General features: G+C 33.6%; 1 protein-coding gene across 2 annotated transcripts in view; it reads left to right on the top strand.

Annotated features, from left to right (window-relative positions):
* CRISPLD1 (cysteine rich secretory protein LCCL domain containing 1) overlaps positions 1-17,454 on the top strand; it is a 43,663-nt gene extending 26,209 nt beyond the window's left edge. The window contains exons 5-15 of one of the 2 annotated variants that reach the window (XM_029222804.1): positions 891-1,006; positions 1,786-1,886; positions 3,568-3,708; positions 3,878-3,938; positions 4,048-4,114; positions 4,311-4,441; positions 6,278-6,321; positions 6,415-6,487; positions 9,510-9,585; positions 13,568-13,698; positions 16,343-17,454. In XM_029222804.1, the coding sequence (XP_029078637.1) occupies positions 891-1,006; positions 1,786-1,886; positions 3,568-3,708; positions 3,878-3,938; positions 4,048-4,114; positions 4,311-4,441; positions 6,278-6,321; positions 6,415-6,487; positions 9,510-9,585; positions 13,568-13,698; positions 16,343-16,394 (993 nt within the window). In that variant the 3' untranslated portion in view covers positions 16,395-17,454. The remainder of the gene's footprint in view (positions 1-890; positions 1,007-1,785; positions 1,887-3,567; positions 3,709-3,877; positions 3,939-4,047; positions 4,115-4,310; positions 4,442-6,277; positions 6,322-6,414; positions 6,488-9,509; positions 9,586-13,567; positions 13,699-16,342) is intronic. The other variant, XM_029222805.1, reaches the window with a different exon arrangement.
* The last annotated feature ends 1,472 nt before the right edge of the window (positions 17,455-18,926 follow it).

Here is an 18,926-nt window from a genome sequence, read left to right as displayed (position 1 = left end):
ATTAATATTGATTTATGTAGAACAAGCTTATAAATTTTTATAAACAAGAATAATTATCGAAAAAAGTACAGACATTTCCTTAAAAATATTATTTCAATGATTTTACATATAAAATACTTTAATATGACCCCAGTAAATGCAAAAGGGAAGGAATTTACCATCTTCAAATTCAGATGTTGATTTTTTTATTTTCAAAAAATAAAAATATGGTTTTATTTACCATGACATTCAATATTCACATGTGTGCAGCATTTATCATGTTTTTAAATTTTCAGTGTTTGGATTGGGTATTGGACATGTTCTAAAACTTCTAAATCAAACAACAAATGGCAGATTTGACTAGATAAAGCTCACTACAGATCTGAGTTTCTAGAATTTCTATGACTGATTATTAGTGACTATAAAGCAAATGGTTCTGTATGCCTTTGCATGGGACAAGATTAAGATCAGTATTGGACTCCCTGATAGCCAGTGGCACAGTGAAAATGTCACATTGTATAAGAAATTTGAACACCTAAAATTTTGCTCCAGTACTTTCTGCTTTAAGATGAGAAATTCTGTTCATTTGGTAGGTAAGTTTCTTCACAGGAAAATTAATACGGCATTTAGGACTGTGAGGATGTAACATTTGAATTATTTAGTAATAAATAAGATGTTTATGTCTTATATCTGGATAGAGTTATATACCTGTGTATCTCTTTTTTTTTTTAAAGTTAAATTAAGTATTTCCCCAAGTGTCAGGAAAAATATTGTTTCTGACATTGCCTCATTTCATTTTGAATAGTAACTGTTGGTTCTCCAGTTCACTTTTATGCATTTTCTCTCAGATATGTTGCTGTCTTACTTCATCTCAGCCTACTTTTTCTAAGCCTTTCTTTTCTCTAATGTAGGTGGTGTGGGCAACAAGTAGCAGAATAGGCTGTGCCATTAATTTGTGCCATAACATGAACATCTGGGGGCAGATATGGCCCAAAGCTGTCTACTTGGTGTGCAATTATTCCCCAAAGTAAGTAAACAAAACACTACTTGCATATGTAAGTATTTCTTAACAACATAAAAATAACTTTATATTTTTGATTTTTTTCCTTATTTTCAGTGTGTATTATTGAGTAAACTGCGTTGTTTTAACTGAGTTTATGTCATATGGCAACAATTATGGTTGCCTGATGTGTAAAATTGGTGCTTAAAAGGAATATGAAAATTGAAAATATAATCTTTGTAAAGATAGGAATCATATTTTTAGGGCTTCAGTTTTATTTATTGCACTACTATATTGTGTAAATGTTTAATAATTTTGGTTTATTAGAGATGAGAAACTATAGACTGAGAAATGTATTTTCACCTATGTAAAGACCCTTCAAATAATTACATTGAAAATATTGTACAACTGAACTTAGGGTCAAATCTACGTCTAAAATCTGTTTTTATTAAAACAAATGGGATATAGATGAATATTCGATAGCAGAGGTTAGTGTTTTGCAGAAGTTTGGTTTTTCAGTTTTTAGCAATATACATAACACATTATTTAGAATATTTTCAAAAGAATGAGGTAGCAGTGTATTTTTAAACTTAGTAACAATGAGATATCACTTCCCATCTGTCAGAATGGCTATCATTAAAAAGAACACAAATAACAAATGTTAGTGACGATGTAGAGAAAAGGGAACCCTTGTCCACTGTTGGTGGGAATGTAAATTAGTGCAGCCACTGTGGAAAAACAGTATGGAGGTTTCTCAAAAAACTAAAAATAGACCACCTCTTAATGGAGTGGATTATCTTTTGAAGGGGAAACTGGTGGGGCCACGCCCCCTACAAACATGGCCGGCCCTGTTCTGCTTGCCCACCTAGTTTTGGAGGAGGCTGTAGAGAAAATCTGTGCTACAAAGGTATGTGATGTTGTGTTGTAATATTCAGTTTGATTTATATTTTCATCCAACTTCTGCATTAATTTGTGTTTGAAAGCCAAAAGCACATTTAATTATTACATGAAAAGTTTCTAGAACTCTATTTCAAATATTTAGAAGTCATTTAAAATATTTTTTAAAAATTTATAATATTAATAAGTCTATTGTACCAACATGTATTTAAAGGAAAGTTTCATGATTATTCCAGATAACCACTTAATTCTACTTTGAAATTATCCCAGAGTGACAAGTATATTTTCATTCTTAAAAGCCATCTTGATATAGTGTTGACTAGAATTATTTCCATAAATGTCATCATTTCTGAAGAATTTAGCAGTTTAACACAATTTATTTTAAGCACTTTAAGAGTTTTTGCCTAAATACCTATCCATGAATCTTACTGAACCATGCCCAATGAATTATACTAATTCTCTGCTTCTTACTGTGGAGTATACAATTTGTCATGCCAAAATAACAACAACAACAACAAAATAGATATATAATAGTATTATAAAACTGTTGTAAAAAATACTGTCTCAAGTGTACTGGATGTCCTCAAAAATAAATATAAATATGATGTCCTTTTTGTAACACATGAAGATAAAACTTACCTGACAAAGCTTTGTGAAAGTCGTGCTTTTTATTGGGCATCCAAGTGAACATTTTTACACTCTTGTACTACTTTGTTCTTAATGATGACTAAATGAAGAATAATGCAGACCAGGTGTTTTTGAAAATATGTGTAAATGCAGCCACTTTTCAGTACTTATAAAGAGATATCTTTTTTCCTTAATGATTGAGTGCTCACTAGTTATAATAAGTAGACAAGAAGTAAGCATATAGTTCACTGTGTAATATGAGCCATTTTTAATTCCTGAAAGCTTTTTGTATTGTGCCTGAGTCTGTTTTCCATCCCCCAAACCTCCAACCTGCTTGCACCATTGTCAATGACCACAGTGTCTTACTAAAGCTGACTTTCCTCTGAATTCATACTTCCTTTTTCTAGATTCTGAATTCTTAGACATACATGCAAATAACCACATTTCCAAAATGTGCCCCTGTCAAGCCCTTAATACAAGCCAACCTGGAAAAAATATTAAATTCAAAGTTTGCATATTTTCCATTGTTAAGTTTAAATTTCTGCACATTGAATTTCCTTCTGCAGTAGAAACCTTTCCATGGAAACTGATATTGTGGTAAATAGCAAGGGCATGTCAATCCTTCTTAGGCTGAATTTCCTTTCAGGAGAATTTTAAATGTGATCCTTTGGAAAATTTTAAGTGTTATCCTCCTGAAAATATGATTTCATTTGAGAAAACAAATTCAAATTCACTAAGCCCGACTTCATTAGATCCCTGTGTAGACCTCATGATGTCATTATGAAAGGTAATCACTGATACCACTTTAAAATATAAGCGAAGTTTAGAAATGATTCCATTTAATGTTAGCATAAATGAGTCAAGGGCTCAAAGGTTTATGCATCTGTTTTATTTATTCCAATGCAGTATGTAAGATCACCACCTTAAGCCAAAACTTGTGCCAAAATACAGTACTGATTTTTCTAGTAGCTTTCAGTGTTAAACAGGCATATAAAGGTGTATCATGGGTAATTTGTGCACATTTAAGATGGATTCATATTTCCTAAATCCATTCTCTCTAACAGAAGGATCAGATAGCTATTACCCTCCTCAAGAAGAAGAAACAAATGAAATTGAACGGCAGCAATCACAAGTCCATGACACCCACATCCGGACAATAGCAGATAATAGTAACAGAAACGAAGTCATAAGCACACAGCAAATGTGTAAGATCTCCGCATTATTTACATTTTAAAGTTTACATTGCTGGCATATTCAACTATATTTTATTAATCTGAACATTTTTAGAATGGCAAAAACTTGGCATTAGACTGTATGGGATGAATTAGAGCAGCTGTTGCATCATCTAAATTATTATTATTTTCTAAATTTTAGCTCAAATTGTTTCTTGCGAAGTAAGATTAAGAGACCAGTGCAAAGGCACAACCTGCAATAGGTAATATTTATTATTACTCTCAAAATTAACTGGCAAGATATAAAAAATATTTTCATTTTATATGGACATTCAGAGAAGCTAAATTTTGTTCCCCATTTCTTTTATTTAGATATGAATGCCCTGCTGGCTGTTTGGATAGTAAAGCTAAAGTTATTGGCAGTGTACATTATGAAATGGTAGGTATTATAAATGTCATTATTTGAGGATAGGATCCTTTCATATAATATTTTGATTTTTAATGGGAAAAATAACAATTTATATATGTATAGCTATTTTGCTCAGAATTGTTTAAAGTCATACATAGTAACAAGTTGTATCCTATGCAGAATTCTTATCATTTTGACATCCTTTCATCCCTTCCTTTTCTCCCAGCAATCCAGCATCTGTAGAGCTGCAATTCATTATGGTATAATAGACAATGATGGTGGTTGGGTGGATATCACTAGACAAGGAAGAAAACATTATTTCATCAAATCCAATAGAAATGGTGTTCAAACAATTGGGTAAGTACCTAAATAATCTTTTGGACCAGAGATTTGAAGTTGTAACAATAAGTTACATTCATTCAGAGCAAAGCATAGAAGAATTTAGTTTATAAAGAGAGAAGGTAATTTTCAAGGTTCATTTCAACTACACAATTTCCATGGGCAAAAATAAGGAAAAGTATCTGAATTCAAAGTTGAACACTTTTGCTTATAAAGATCATGCTAACACTCTAAATTTTCTAGTTTCATTAAGAATGTACAAATTTAGTTTTTCCCATTGTGAAGCAATACATTTTTCAGCTATGATAAAAAGTGCCTGAGAAGGCTAATTGATTTGCATATTCTTCCTGCCCTGTTTGGGAGAATTATTTATTTCATGCAACAGTAACTTTGTTAATAAGATAGATTACTAGGTAACAGAGCATTTTGCAAAGTCTCTAAATATGTAATACACTATGTCACCTTTCTTTTGTCTGTTAAAATGTAATTTGACCCAGTATGAAAGCATTGATTAACTTTTGAAATGTTTGTCATATTAAATATACTAAATGTATTATTATAAAACAACATATTTTCATATATACTCTATAGAAAGTAGAAAAATGTAGGCTTTTGAAATATCTTTGTAGTTTCTCTTTCTCGTTAGTAAAATAATAGACATTATTGAACCTCATAATGGAATGCCTTTTCTTAGGAAATATGATAGTCTCCCTTCCTTTGTAACTGAACAGTTGCATGAAACACCACAGTATAGAATTCATAATGATAAGAAAGAATTTCTTAAGAATCCTTGTAAATTGGTGGAATGATGCCCTCTGTATACAATTTTATTCAAAGGCCTGATGTGTGGTTTTTAGCCATTAGTGATTAATCTCTTAAGTAAAAGCTTTACAGAAACACTTACTGATTAATTTATTCACTCAGCAGATACTTATCTTAAATAAATAATAAATATTAGTTTTTAGCTTTGGTAAGCCAAACATTGGGTGTTGCATTAGAGAACATTTACTTCCTATTATTTACCTTTTTCTTTTAACTTGTATTTTTAATTGTTTATTATATAAACTCTCTTGAAACGTGTGTGTGTCATATTAAAGTACCATCACAAATAAGCATTACCTTTTGCAATAGATGTTTTTTATGAAAGCCTGGGTATAGATAAACCAATTAAAATACCTATTCTTACATTCTTGCTTTTTAATAAAACATGTAAGGAGGAATTCATTCATTTATTGTAGACATTTTACTAGATACTAGGGGGAACAAAAAAATGAATGATGCATATTCCTTTAAGGTACTTATTATTTAGTAGCCTTTTTACACTGCCTTGTATTGACTATTTTGAAAGATTAAATTGTTTGGTTCCGTGGTAACAGGGAATGAGTGTATTGAGAGTTTTAATTTTAATAGGAAAAAAATATATAGATACAAATGTGTATTATTTCATGCTATTATGTGTAAGTTTTTGAGATTGATAATGAAAAGAGATCTTTCTCTGATATCAAGAATGGTATTTATTTGGCTCATACTTGAACGTAATATGAATTTAGCATAAAACAGATGACTAATTCTTATACTGCTACATGTCTAGATATAGAATTCAAAGTTGAACCCTTTTGCTTATAAAGATCATGCTAACACTCTAAATTTTCTAGTTTCATTAAGAATGTACAAATTTATAGTTTTTCCCATTGTGAAGCAATACATTAAATAAGAACATTTAAGGAAATGTTCTTAAATAAGAACATTTAAGAAAAAATTAAACATTCATAGACTTAAAAAATATAAGAATTTATGTTGATGCCAATGCATGTAAGATGTTGATGATTGAAATTTTTATGTTTTTATCTTCAGCAAGTATCAGTCTGCTAATTCCTTCACAGTCTCTAAAGTAACAGGTTAGCACTTTTTTCGTCTTATTTTCTTACCACCCTGTTGCACATTATTCTTTCTAAAGGATTTGCTTATTGTTTTGTGTTTGAATTCTTCAGTTCAGGCTGTCACTTGTGAAACAACTGTGGAACAGCTCTGTCCTTTTCATAAGCCTGCTTCACATTGCCCAAGGTACTGTTCTCTAGATTTTCTCCATTTTTAACCTGTAAACAGGGGGCCTTTTACCCTGGATAACTGCTTTTGCCTGAGATTCTGGTGTCTCTAGGACTCGGAAGACGTATCATCTTGAATTGCTAGCAGCAGGGAGCAATGGACACCACAAACTGCATGCACTCTAGGCACTCCTAGTGTAGTTTCTCCAAAAAATGTGTGTGTGTTTTTGTTTTTTTTTTGTCTCCACAAAAATCTTTATTTTAGCATTTAAAAGAAAGAATCACATGTTCATTCCCCTACAGCTTTATGAGGCTTGGCCACCCAGTAAGTTACAAGTTACGCACGTCAGGCACTTCTCTGGTCATTGCATGACTCTTTAATGGATCACATCAGGGCCAAGCAGCCCCTTTCCCTATGATTAGATGTAAAGGCAGGTACTGTTAAAATGTGTCAGCATTTTTATTCAAAGCATAACGGAAGTTGTAGACAAAGGAATGTTTACTAGATCACTATCTACATTCTCACAAATATATAACAAGGTGTTAAAACCAGAGACTAGAACTCAGACAAGCAAAAAGCTCCTGCAGTCTTTCTTTGACCTGAACTTACCTACGAAGAAATGAACTCAGTTTGAATCTACTGATCTTGGCCTTCCACAGACCAAGTGCTAAATATGGTTAAGGTAGAGCGTGCACAGCATGATCCTAAGGGCAGAACAGCTGGTTTTATTGCCATAGGGTGGGCAATGAATGCGCAGCAGTTCTCAAATGCAAAAATAAAATTTTATAGTCAATGGGGACACCCTTCCTCCTGCAGAAGACATTTTTTATAAAAATCAACCTTTAATTCAAAGTTGTAAAAACTCATTCATTTATTACTTATATTTAAGTGGTTCTGGTTTAGATGCTAAAGTGTACTGTGTTATACAAATTTTAGGAACATGAAATTTAAATAAGAAATGTAGCCATTTCTTAAAAAGTGTGTTGAGGAAGATCGGCTTCAATTGGTAAAGGTAGTTGCAATGAAGTTTTGTTTTTTTTTTTAAGAATACTTTTAGGAAACTAATTGATACTTTTATCAAACAATGATTTTCATATAGTCATTTTGTTGAGACTCTGATTTACTATGTAGAATGAATTGTGTTTTTTCCAGTCTTAGCTTTGATTTCCTTTTAGTGTATGAGTGTGTGTACTTGTGTGTGTGTATGTGAATCCAGAAGAGCCAATCAATTTAAATAAGTGCCACTTGGCAGTTTCTTAAACTCTGGGAGTGAATTTTTAAAAATGTCATGTGACTGACTGAACACTGATAATTGGACCCTATGTTTAAATAAAAGAACTTTTGGAAACTTTGAAAAAAGGAGCTAAAGTATCAGGAAGGGAGTAGGATATCTGGAGAAAGAACATTCCATTCAGAGGGAAAGATGAACTCAAAGGCCCTGAGGATGAGATTTTTCTGTATGTTTGAAGAATAACTATTAGGCCAGTGTGACAGGAGCTGGGTGAGAAAGTGAAAGAGGGGTAGGATATAATGTCAGAGAGGAAATGGGAAGACAGAATACTCAGAGCTTATTGGCTATTATAAGGATCCTGTCACTTGTTCTGAATTAGATGGAAAGCCACTAGAATATTTGGAGCAGAGGAATGATATGATTAGACTTGTATTCTTCAGTGTAAGTGTGTGGCAAAATAGATTGGAGGGGACAAAATCGGAAGCAGGGAGACCATAGGGGAGCCTATTGCAGTGAGCTAGATATTGGAAGATAGAGCCCAGAGTTACAGTGATTGAGGTGCTTAAGGATGCTCTGATTTTATTTCAGTGTACAACGAATAGAAATTGGGTTGAATATAAGGTTGAGGTAAGGAAGGGAGTTAAGGATAGAATAAAGGTTTTTCTTGGCCTGAGCACCTGAATAATGGAGTTGACATTTATTGTCGGAAGCCTACAGAAAGAAGATATTTGCGGACTGGATGAGAAGATTAGGAATTTGGTTTCAAATATGCTAAATTTGAGATATTTATTAGGTCTACGTGGAGATATTCAGTAAGCAATAGGACATACAAATTTAGAATTAAGAGAAGAGGTCCCAACTAGAGATACAAATTTGGAAATCAATAGTTTATAGATGATAATCAAAGCCATGAAATTGGATGAGATACCAAAGATATGAACATAGAGAAAAGAAACTATGAGATGTCTGTGGCAGACAATGATTCAGTTTTTCCAAGTTATATGTTTACTAAATTCTGCAGTCATATTGGGTACCAAATTCCCAGATACTGAGAGAGAGATACTTCCTGATGTTTCTTTCTGCTTTGGATCCCCAAATTAGAAAGCTTCCTGGCTAAGCTTTTTTTTTTTTTTTAAAGAAAAAGCAAGAGAAAAGAAACACATCTGTGCCAAAAGCTGGAAGTAGGTAAAGTAAGCAGAAGCAATTGTGCTTACTGCCGGGATTGTACAACTGACCTATTTCGGAAGGAAAACATGTGTATATATACACTGGAATGCTACTCAATCATAAAAAAGAATGAAATTTTGCCGTTTGCAACAACATGGATGGACTTGGAGGGCATTATGCTAAGTGAAATAAGATAGAGTAACACAAATACTTTATGGTATCACTTATATATGGAATCTAAAAAAAAAATACAACAAACTAGTGAATATAACAAGAAAGAAACAGGCTCACAGGTACAGAGAACAAACTGGTGGTTACCAGTGGGGAGGTACAGTATAGGGGTAGAGGATTAAGAGGTACAAACTATTAGGTATAAAATAAGCTGCAAGGATAGATTGTAAAACACAGAATATAGCCAATATTTTATACTAACTATAAATGGAGTATAACCTTTTAAAAACTGTGAATCACCGTATTGTATACCTGTAACATATAGTACATCAGCTATACTTCAATAAAAAATAATGAGTGGGATTTAGAATGCTGAGTTTACTTTTGTGTATGCATGTCTATGATCTTACTAATAAGAAAGACTGAAATAACCAGCTACTTAATATTTGTAAGTATATATTTATTTTTTAGAGTATACTGTCCTCGGAACTGTATGCAGGCAAATCCACATTATGCTCGTGTAATTGGAACTCGAATTTATTCTGATGTAAGTACCCTAATTTATGCAGCTCTCAGTATTTATCTATATGCATGCACATGTGTTTAAATGTATATATACATTTATATACAGAAAAAGGAACAGATTCTGTGTTGATATACATATTCTCGGAAAGGTCAATCATCAGTAACACTAAAAACTAAATATCTATATGCAAATATGCATGCATAATCATTTATCTTAACTAAATTTTTCTTCATATCCTATCTATATCTCTTATATCAGATACTAAATGAAATAGCTTGGATGCATCCTTGGGAAGGAAAAAGCATTTTACTTTTCTTTAACCTTCCTTTTGGTTCTTCAGTACTTGAAGTATAGACTGGATAATTAAGAGTTTGTCAAATGTATGAACAATATCTCCACTGCCAAATGGGCATTTAGCAAGTAGCATAGAATCAAAACCAGGTAATCATTAAAATACATACAAAAGGAAACCAGTTGAGGGTGTATTGTTATGGATGCCAGGACTGGGGTTGGACGAGGAAGATTAGCTGTGATGGCTTCAGGGCCGATAAGTGCTTTCTGATCCAGGTTTCAAGTGTGGGTTGGTAAAGAGGATTAGCGCACATTTTAGGTGGGGTGAATGGCACCTACAAAGACATGGAGATGAGGTGAGAGCAAGTGAGCTGAAAGTGGGCATGACTTGTAGGTTTGCTTGTATCTGAGCTGGTGAGATTTGAAGCTAAAAGGGGCTGCAGCCAACTTAGTGTGAGGGATGGAGGGAGGGATCCAGCTCTTGAAACATGTAATTGGAGAGTCTAGATACATGCTGATAAGTTTAGATTTTATGTGGCAGACATTTGGAAACCACTACCAATATCTAATCCAAAGAGTTCCAAAAGAAATATATTCTTGATGTACTTATTCAGTAGAATACTATGGAAATACAATTGTGAAGAGTCCCGAAATGTGAGTATTACCACCACTTGGTGAATTCATTTCGGGTTCAGGTTTTTTTGTTTTTTGTTTTTCAGTTCAGCTTTACCGTTAAAATTATTCTCCGAATCTAAGTCTCTCTCCCAGCTCCAGGTTTGCAGTATTCTTATCTGCAATTTCAATGTCCTGTTGGTATCTTAATTTGGTAGTCCTCACAATTTGTGCTTATCTTCTTGTCTCTGAAAACATGCTTTTTCTAATTTTTCTGTGAGCATCATGGTCATTCTTTACCTTCTGAGTTATTGCCACTTTCTCTGTGAAGTGTATTGCTGGTTCTCCTAACCCAAGTATGGTGTTGCTTTTCTTTTTTTTTTTTTTATAAATTTATTTACTTTTTAAAGTTTTTGGCTGTGTTGGGTCTTTGTTGCTGTGCGCGGGCTTTCTCTTGTTGGGGCAAGCGGGGGCTACTCTTTGTTGCGGTGCGCGGGCTTCTCATTGTCGTGGCTCCTCTCGTTGCGGAGCGCGGGCTCTAGGCACGCGGGCTTCAGTGGTTGTGGCACGTGGGGTCAGTAGTTGTGGCTCACGGGCTCTAGAGCTCAGGCTCAGTAGTTGTGGCGCACGGGCTTAGTTGCTCCACGGCATGTGGGATCTTCCCGGACCAGGGCTCGAACCCGTGTCCCCTGCATTGGCAGGTGGATTCTTAACCACTGGACCACCAGGGAAGCCCGGTGTTGCTTTTCTTTAACACTATTACTTTGTTTTTTCCTTTTATTTAGCACTTAACTGATTCTGTTAGGCATTATGATTGTTTCCCCACCTCTTTTATTAATTTTTAAGTTTCTTGAAGGCAGCAGCTGGGCAAATTATGCGTTATTTTTTCATCAACAATTTTACATGTGCCAAGCTGTGAACAAGACAGGCCTAGTTCCTGCTTTAACAGAACTTAGAGTACGCAGTGATATCAGACATTTGGCAAACACCTTGAAACATAAATGTTTGTTTAAAAAAATTAATAAATATATATGAATGAGGAAATCTAGAATCATCAGAGATTTCCAAAGAAATCGTTCTTCCCAGGTTGTCCCCTTAAGTAAAAAAAAACTTTTAATTTTACTCATGTCTGGTGAAAATCTTTCAAAATATCCTATACACTTCTGTACCTATAAGCCATCTCTGTGCTAGAGTTCAGGTTTTTATTAGAACTTATATCCTGAGATCATTTTATCTTTCTATCTCAGTGAAACGGGGTAAGAAATTTTGTATTACTATGTAGAACAAGTTGGAAATATATATTTTTTATGTGCTAAGTACAGAATCAGAGATTCAGCCATTAATTAAGCAATCTTCCCATCCCTTACAAAATACATTATCTATTTAAATACAAGATATGGAAAAATGAGAAACAATCTATCAATCTCCCTCTCTCCCCCATCTTTCCCTCTTTCTCTCTTTCCATTTATAGAGTTACAACTTGTACATTCTATTGCTTTGAGCTTTTATTTCTCATTTATGACAGATGAAATTAATTTCTGCATTCATTAAAAATGTTCCACTGTTTTCACAGATATAGTTTTTTCTTTTCGTGGTATATTAGTTCTTATAATGTGCGGGTAGGAAAAGAAAATCTCTTCTGACCTTTGAACTCAAATCGTAATGCCTGCTGACTGCATGGTTATGGTCAAAACAATAGTTTCAAACCATATTAAGTGCTTGGATTTAGTGAATGTTATATCTAAGCACTTTTATTGCCTTGGGAAAAGTGCTGATGATAACCTTTTAACAGAACAAGATAAATACTGAAAAGTGTACAGTTATTGTTAATTCCATCTGTTATGAACCATATCGGACACAAATATTAATTCAGCGAGGGACTTTAAATGGTGAATAAAATGTGTCCTCAGAGTAAGGATATGGGGTTTTGGATGTATGGTATTTTGTGATATAGCAAAAACATGAAAAGTATTAGACAGCTTGGCATTCGGCCTCTGATCTAATAAATACTGACTGATGCCAAAGAGTTCAGAGCACAGTAATAAAGCAAGGTCACGTAAGATGCACATGCTTATGTGAACTTAGAAAAGCACATTAGGTCACTCACATGTGCGTAGAGATAAGAAAAGAATACACCAGTGGGTTTAGAAAAGACCCATCGGGATATGGGGTCGATTGCTTTATACTGAAACAGTTCAAGCGTTTCATTTTGTAGGATTTTGTCAGGCTATGCTCAGCTATTGACAAATTTTGGTAGAACATTTGGATGAAAGCAATTGTCAAAATATACAGAAGACTTTAATTGGCCAAAAGAAAAGCGTTGACTTCTAGAACTCAGTCGTGTTAAAAAAATGGAAAGCGTTTGTTGGACCTGAAACAATTTTCTCCTTTATAGAAATTCCATTCAATTCAGATTATATAACTGGTACAATGCAAAAATAGAACTTCCTTAGTACCTCATGTCAGACCATTCAAACCAGAGTGATGTACATTGCAAATCTAGGTAGGAGCGATGGTTATTCTTCATCTTTTTTTCTTCTTGGGCTTATTCTTTTGGGCAAGTTTTCTCTACATAGGTTATATTATCTAATAGGAAAAACCTCCTCATTTCATGTATGCCTGTATTTTGGAAAAGAGACTGTAGAGATATACAGAACTATGTTTGAGTTGCTCAAAGTCAAAACTGAATATAAATGAGGTCCAGATAATCCCCCCTGTGAACTTTTGGTCAGAGTGACCTGAGTAGGAACTAGCAAAGGCTGAAATTTAAGAGTGATAAGTAGGCCCTTAAAAAGATAAAAGGAGCTAATTTGCATTTTATTGCTTGGACAGTAGTAAAAGCTTGCTGTTTGGACAGATTAGCTGGTGAAAGATCTTATCCTTGCAGCCACCCTTAAGATCTACCTTCAGGTGCGACTTGCTTGGCTCTAACTTTGTGTCTTTTAAAACATTCCTTTATGCACAAAACATCATCCTGTAACTGCTCACTGGGTATCCACACAGAGACAGATGTCAGCGACCTTGTGTCCAATAGGAGAGTAGGCTGGACAAGTTCAGCAGACGTTTTCTAATGATGGTGGTTTTTTCCTTTCTTCTTCAGCTGTCCAGTATCTGCAGAGCAGCTGTACATGCTGGCGTGGTTCAAAATCACGGGGGTTATGTTGACGTGATGCCTGTGGACAAAAGAAAGACTTACACTGCTTCTTTTCAGAATGGAATCTTCTCAGAAAGGTAAATAAATCGATATATATGTTTATAAACATATATGTATTTAGATATATCATCTTTCCCATTATGCTGGCTTTACAACCAACTCTCCTTAGCATGGCTTTGAGGTTTCGTGACTGAACCAGTGTGCTTCCTTTGCACACTGTGTAATAGTAGATCTTCCAGGGATGGGAGAAGCTGCAGTACCAGAGATGCCTGTCTCCTGCAGGCTTATAAAAATCAACATGAAAATCGGATTATGAGTCAGAACCACTCTTTTGTTAATTGATCTTATAATAAGGAAATTTCTTTCATCCTCTTTTGGATTTTCTAGGTTAGTTTTTACATGTAACTCTTTCTAGGTGAGCGAGGCACTGAATATTTCTCTACTCTAGTTATCTGACAAAGTATTTGACCAAAACAATGAGTCTGATATTCCCCGGAACCAAATTCTCTTTTTGATTGGAAGTTTGATGCCTAATATGATGTAAATGAGCTCTTTCAGGTCATCTGGTATTTGGCTCATTAGTATTATATATTTCAGTGGTTTGAGAAAATTCATGTGACTTACTTTATTGAGTAATAATAAAAGTTAAGAGAAAAAAACCCTGTAGTGATTTTTTTTAAATCATTGGTACTTGGGGAAGTAATATTAAGTCCCATGTATTTTGTATAGATACAGATAAATCCCTAACTTTTAAACATTTACTAGGTTCTTCAAAATTGCCAGTGGAGGGTTTGCACATATGGTAAAGTTTCTGTAAAGGACACAAAAGGATGTGCCATGCAGGATACCTAGATTGCCTTCCACATAAGCATCTGGGTGCCATCCTCATAAAATGACAGCTTTGTATTTAGCATCTATTTTCAGATGAGACTGTATCAGGAGGCCATTGTTAAGGAGGTGGCTTCTCCACAACCTGACTTAGCTGGCTCATATCAATGCTCTAGAGTACTAACTTACCGTTTCTTAAGTCTGAAAAAATTTAAATTGTATTGCCATCATACTTAGTCATATTTTTAACATCTAAAAAAAATTTAGTGAGGAAATTTAATGGTCAAACCTGTAAGATCCTAAGAATTTCTTCACTGAAATGTAAACAAACACACAGAGCTCACTCCCCACACCCTTCCCCCATCTCTCTCCTTCTCTCTGTCTGTCTATATATATGAAAGACACACTATATAAAGTAGATGGAGTTATAGAGTATGATATGCAGTTTTATAAGCTAAACTGAGTAATGTGGCTTCATTTACCTGTCATATTTCTTAAATTTATTTTAAACCTATAAGGTAGATGATATCCTAAGAAAACTGAGAATAATAATTATTTATGAACATCTACTATGAATTTTCCAGATGCTTGAGGGCCCTTTAAGTATATTGACTCAGCTCTACCAGTAGCCTTACAAAGTCGGTTCTCTAAACCCTAATTTACAGACATGTTAACTGAGGCTCAGAAAGGTTAAATGATACGCCCAACGTCATATAACTAGTCAGTCTCAGAGCTCAGATTCAGAACTAGTTCTGTTAAGTTCAAAAATGTGTATTTTTCCGGTGTATCACTGTGTAAAAAGACACTTTCTAGGGCACTTTGTCAGTTTGTTTCCTACAAATAAAAATGGCTTTCAATTAGCCGTCTACTTGTATGAAAAACCTGGCTTGTGTATGTGTGTGTGTTTATTGTGTAATGTTGTGTGTGCACACTTGTGACATTCTCATCTCTTCTTCTAAAATTCTCCCTTCTTTCCTTACACATGAATAAATATGTAAAAGAAATTGCACTTTGTCTCTCTCTTAGCATTTGTGTTTATCTCTAAAAGCTTTTTTGTATTATTAAGAAAATAATACTTTATGCAAAAAATATGGACTTCAAAAGTTTACATTTGATTAGAATAAATAATGATTAATGCCATTATCAACCAGTTTTAACTTGAGGCATTTAAGCAAAACATACCTTGATTAATATTGTCAAATAAAATATAAATAATTTAATAAAGAGTAAAAGGAATGGCTTTGCATTGCTTTAAAGTCCTGTTTTAAAATACTTCTGAAATGAGATTGAGTGCTCTGTGTGTGTGTATGTTTCCATTTCAGTGAAGAAATACTTAGGACCTTCCAGATTTGACCATTAAATTTCCTCACTAAGATTTTTTTGAAACCACAGATGTTAAAATATTAATAAGTATGCTAGCTATATAATTTAAATTTTGTCAGACTTAGGGAATAATAAGTTAGTATTCCAGAGTATCTCTTAAGTATCTCCATCTCTTTAACTTGCAGTTAGCTTTTAACCATGCCGGTCAGTTGTAAACCTGTATCTTAGAATTTCCCCAGTAAAATGGCATAAGAGCCACTTAACTGTACTTTATTGGAACTAAAGGTGGTAATATATGAAAACATGACCTGGAATCTATAACGTTCTATATAAAGTACTATTACTACCACTGTGCACCTTACATGTTTTTAGCAAACTTGTGTACAGCCAAGATTTTAAGAATTATGTCATCCTCACTCAAGCTTTCCAATAACTATAAATTATAGTAGTCTAAGAAAGTTGACCATCTGGATTCATAGAGCTGCTTTCTTGACTGTCATAAGAAAGCATGATTTGTTTGAAGGATTATATATGGAGATGACATCAATACACTCTGTGTATTTTTTGCAGTTTACAGAATCCTCCAGGAGGAAAGGCATTCAGAGTATTTGCTGTTGTGTGAAATGGAACACTTGGAGGAGGAACACTATTCCAAATGCCATATTTCTGAAGTTTGTATAAAACTGTAACATTACTGTACAGAAGATATCAACTATTTTCAACCCCCCATGAGTGTCAAATGCATATAAATTGTGATAGACTACGTCTATAAAATAAAACATGGGACATTATTAGTTTAGGGAAAAGTAATGAATATGTAATGGTTTTAGAAATCCTGTGTTAAATATTGCTATATTTTCTTAGCAGTTATTTCTACAGTATTACATAGTCATAATTGTTCTACATTTCATATGTTATATTATATGGTGCTTTGTATATGCCACTAGTAAAATGAAACTAAACATTGAATGTGAATGTTCCTCAGAAAATCATCTGGTGCATTTAAAAACAATAATAAAAATAGTAACTCTAAAAATGAAAAAAACACATAACTGCATTTTCCCCAAGTTCAATGCTATGATTACCTACTCCAGATAATATCAAATTATTTTCCACATAATACCTGTATAGTTTTTCTCTTTTATTAAGTTTAGGCATATAGAATATTAAGTCCTGATATTGCACTTATTTTGTATAAAATAATTCCTTAATATCCAAGTGAATCTGTTAAAATGTTTGATTTCTAGGGAACGGTCTTAATAGTAAATGGAATTACGTCAGAGTAGTGGTACGAAAACATTTCTAGTGATCATATAATAAATGTAGGATTAAACATGGGCAACCAGAGCTTTCTATGTATTGTTCAAACTGGGGTCACACATTTATATTGTATCCTGGCAAATACTCCTGCGGGCCAGGAAGTATAATAGCAAAAAGTTTAACAAACATGAACTGATGTATTGCATCACCATTGCCACTGATTTTCTTAATGGTAAATGGCCTTGTGTATAAATGTTGCCATATTTTGGTATCTATAATGGTGATATATTTGTTTGTATGAAAAATGTATTGTGCTTTAAGACTAAAAAACTGTAAAATGTTAATTTTGGTAATTTTTTTTCTGCTGGTGAATTTACTCTTTCCTTGTAAACATATTAAAATTAATCATGTTTCAAAGTATTTTTTTTAGTCCCCTTTGTATCCTTATTTTGATTTAGAAATCATTTTCAGTTAACAAAATTATTGTAAGTCTTTTGAATTCGGGTTTTGACATTAATCTAAACAACACCCCTTATATCAGATGTTTCAGAGTCACCCTGATTAGTTATTTGTTTGTGAAAGACGAGACAGACAATATATATTTAGAAACATTATATTAAGGGAAATTTCGAAAAAGAGAGATTTATTTATAAACTAGAAGGAAGGAATCAAAGATACAAGGTGATTATGAAAAATTGGCAACAAATACTTCAAATATTTTTAGAAAGGAAATGAGTAGGTGTTTAGGAACAGATAAAAGAGAGATAAATTACAGGAGGGGTCGGAGAAAGCAAGAGATCTGGATCATACCAAAAAAGGAAAGAAAAGAGGGGCTCACATAAACAGCTGCTGGAGAGGCAATTGGTGAAGAAACTAACATCATGATCAGTTATCAAGTATTGGCTGGGAATTGGTTCAAAATGTAGGTAATCAAAAAGTAACCATTTATATATTAAAAATGTCAAAACTTAAAGCAAATTTTATGGGATCATATTTTTTTCCAAAAGACACAGACACCTTCCTAAATACTGTGATTGAAATGTAAACACATATAGTGAGATTCATCTTCTGTTCCTCACTCCTCCCCCCCACCCCGAGTAGGGACGCCCCATTAATTCTGTCAGTATAAGAATTGTTATATTTGTCTCTCGTTTAGCTATTCATTATCAGTTTTCTGTACTATTGCCATGTCTCCAAGTGGAGCCTTTTCATTTTGTTCCTCTCCATTCTTTTTCAGTGCATCATTAATTTTTACTGGAATTACTCTCTTCCATAAGTCCGTTATTTAAGAAAACCAAATCATCTTATAAAAGCATTTAAGACCCTCCATAGTCTTGCTCCATATTGCTTATCTCTGCTGTTCTACAGGGTGTGGCCTGGAGTAAGTTACATAACTTTCTATGCTTCAATTACCTCACCTGAAAAATGGGACAAATAACACCTCATAGGGATTGCTCTAAGAATTAATTGAGATATTATGTATAACCTACTTAAAAGAACATTAAACACACAATATGTGGTCAATATACGTTAGTTTTTATTACTAATATCTTTATAATCATTTTTGTTGTTATTTACCATGGGGAAACTATGCATCTGTCATAATACACTACTGATCCTTCAGCATTTAACTAAATGTGAAATCCTCCAGGAATTTTTCTGCAACTCTCCTGGTAAGAATAAAATAATGCTCTCTAATATGCCTTTTTAACTTAACCATATTAATTTTTAAATTTTGCCTTATATTATATTTAGTTCTTTAAATTTAAGGGTAAGCTCCTGGATAATGGTAATACTCTTATCTATCTCTGTACCCCAGAGACACAGTAATTTTTATCCTCTATAAATAGTGGGTCAGTATTGTTGAATGAATAGTCCAACAATTCCTAATTTT

Source organism: Monodon monoceros, unplaced genomic scaffold, assembly GCF_005190385.1.
Source record: "Monodon monoceros isolate NGI ecotype Baffin Bay Population unplaced genomic scaffold, NGI_Narwhal_1 Super_Scaffold_14, whole genome shotgun sequence".
NCBI lineage: Eukaryota > Metazoa > Chordata > Mammalia > Artiodactyla > Monodontidae > Monodon > Monodon monoceros.
This window is presented reverse-complemented; position numbering and strand designations above follow the sequence as displayed.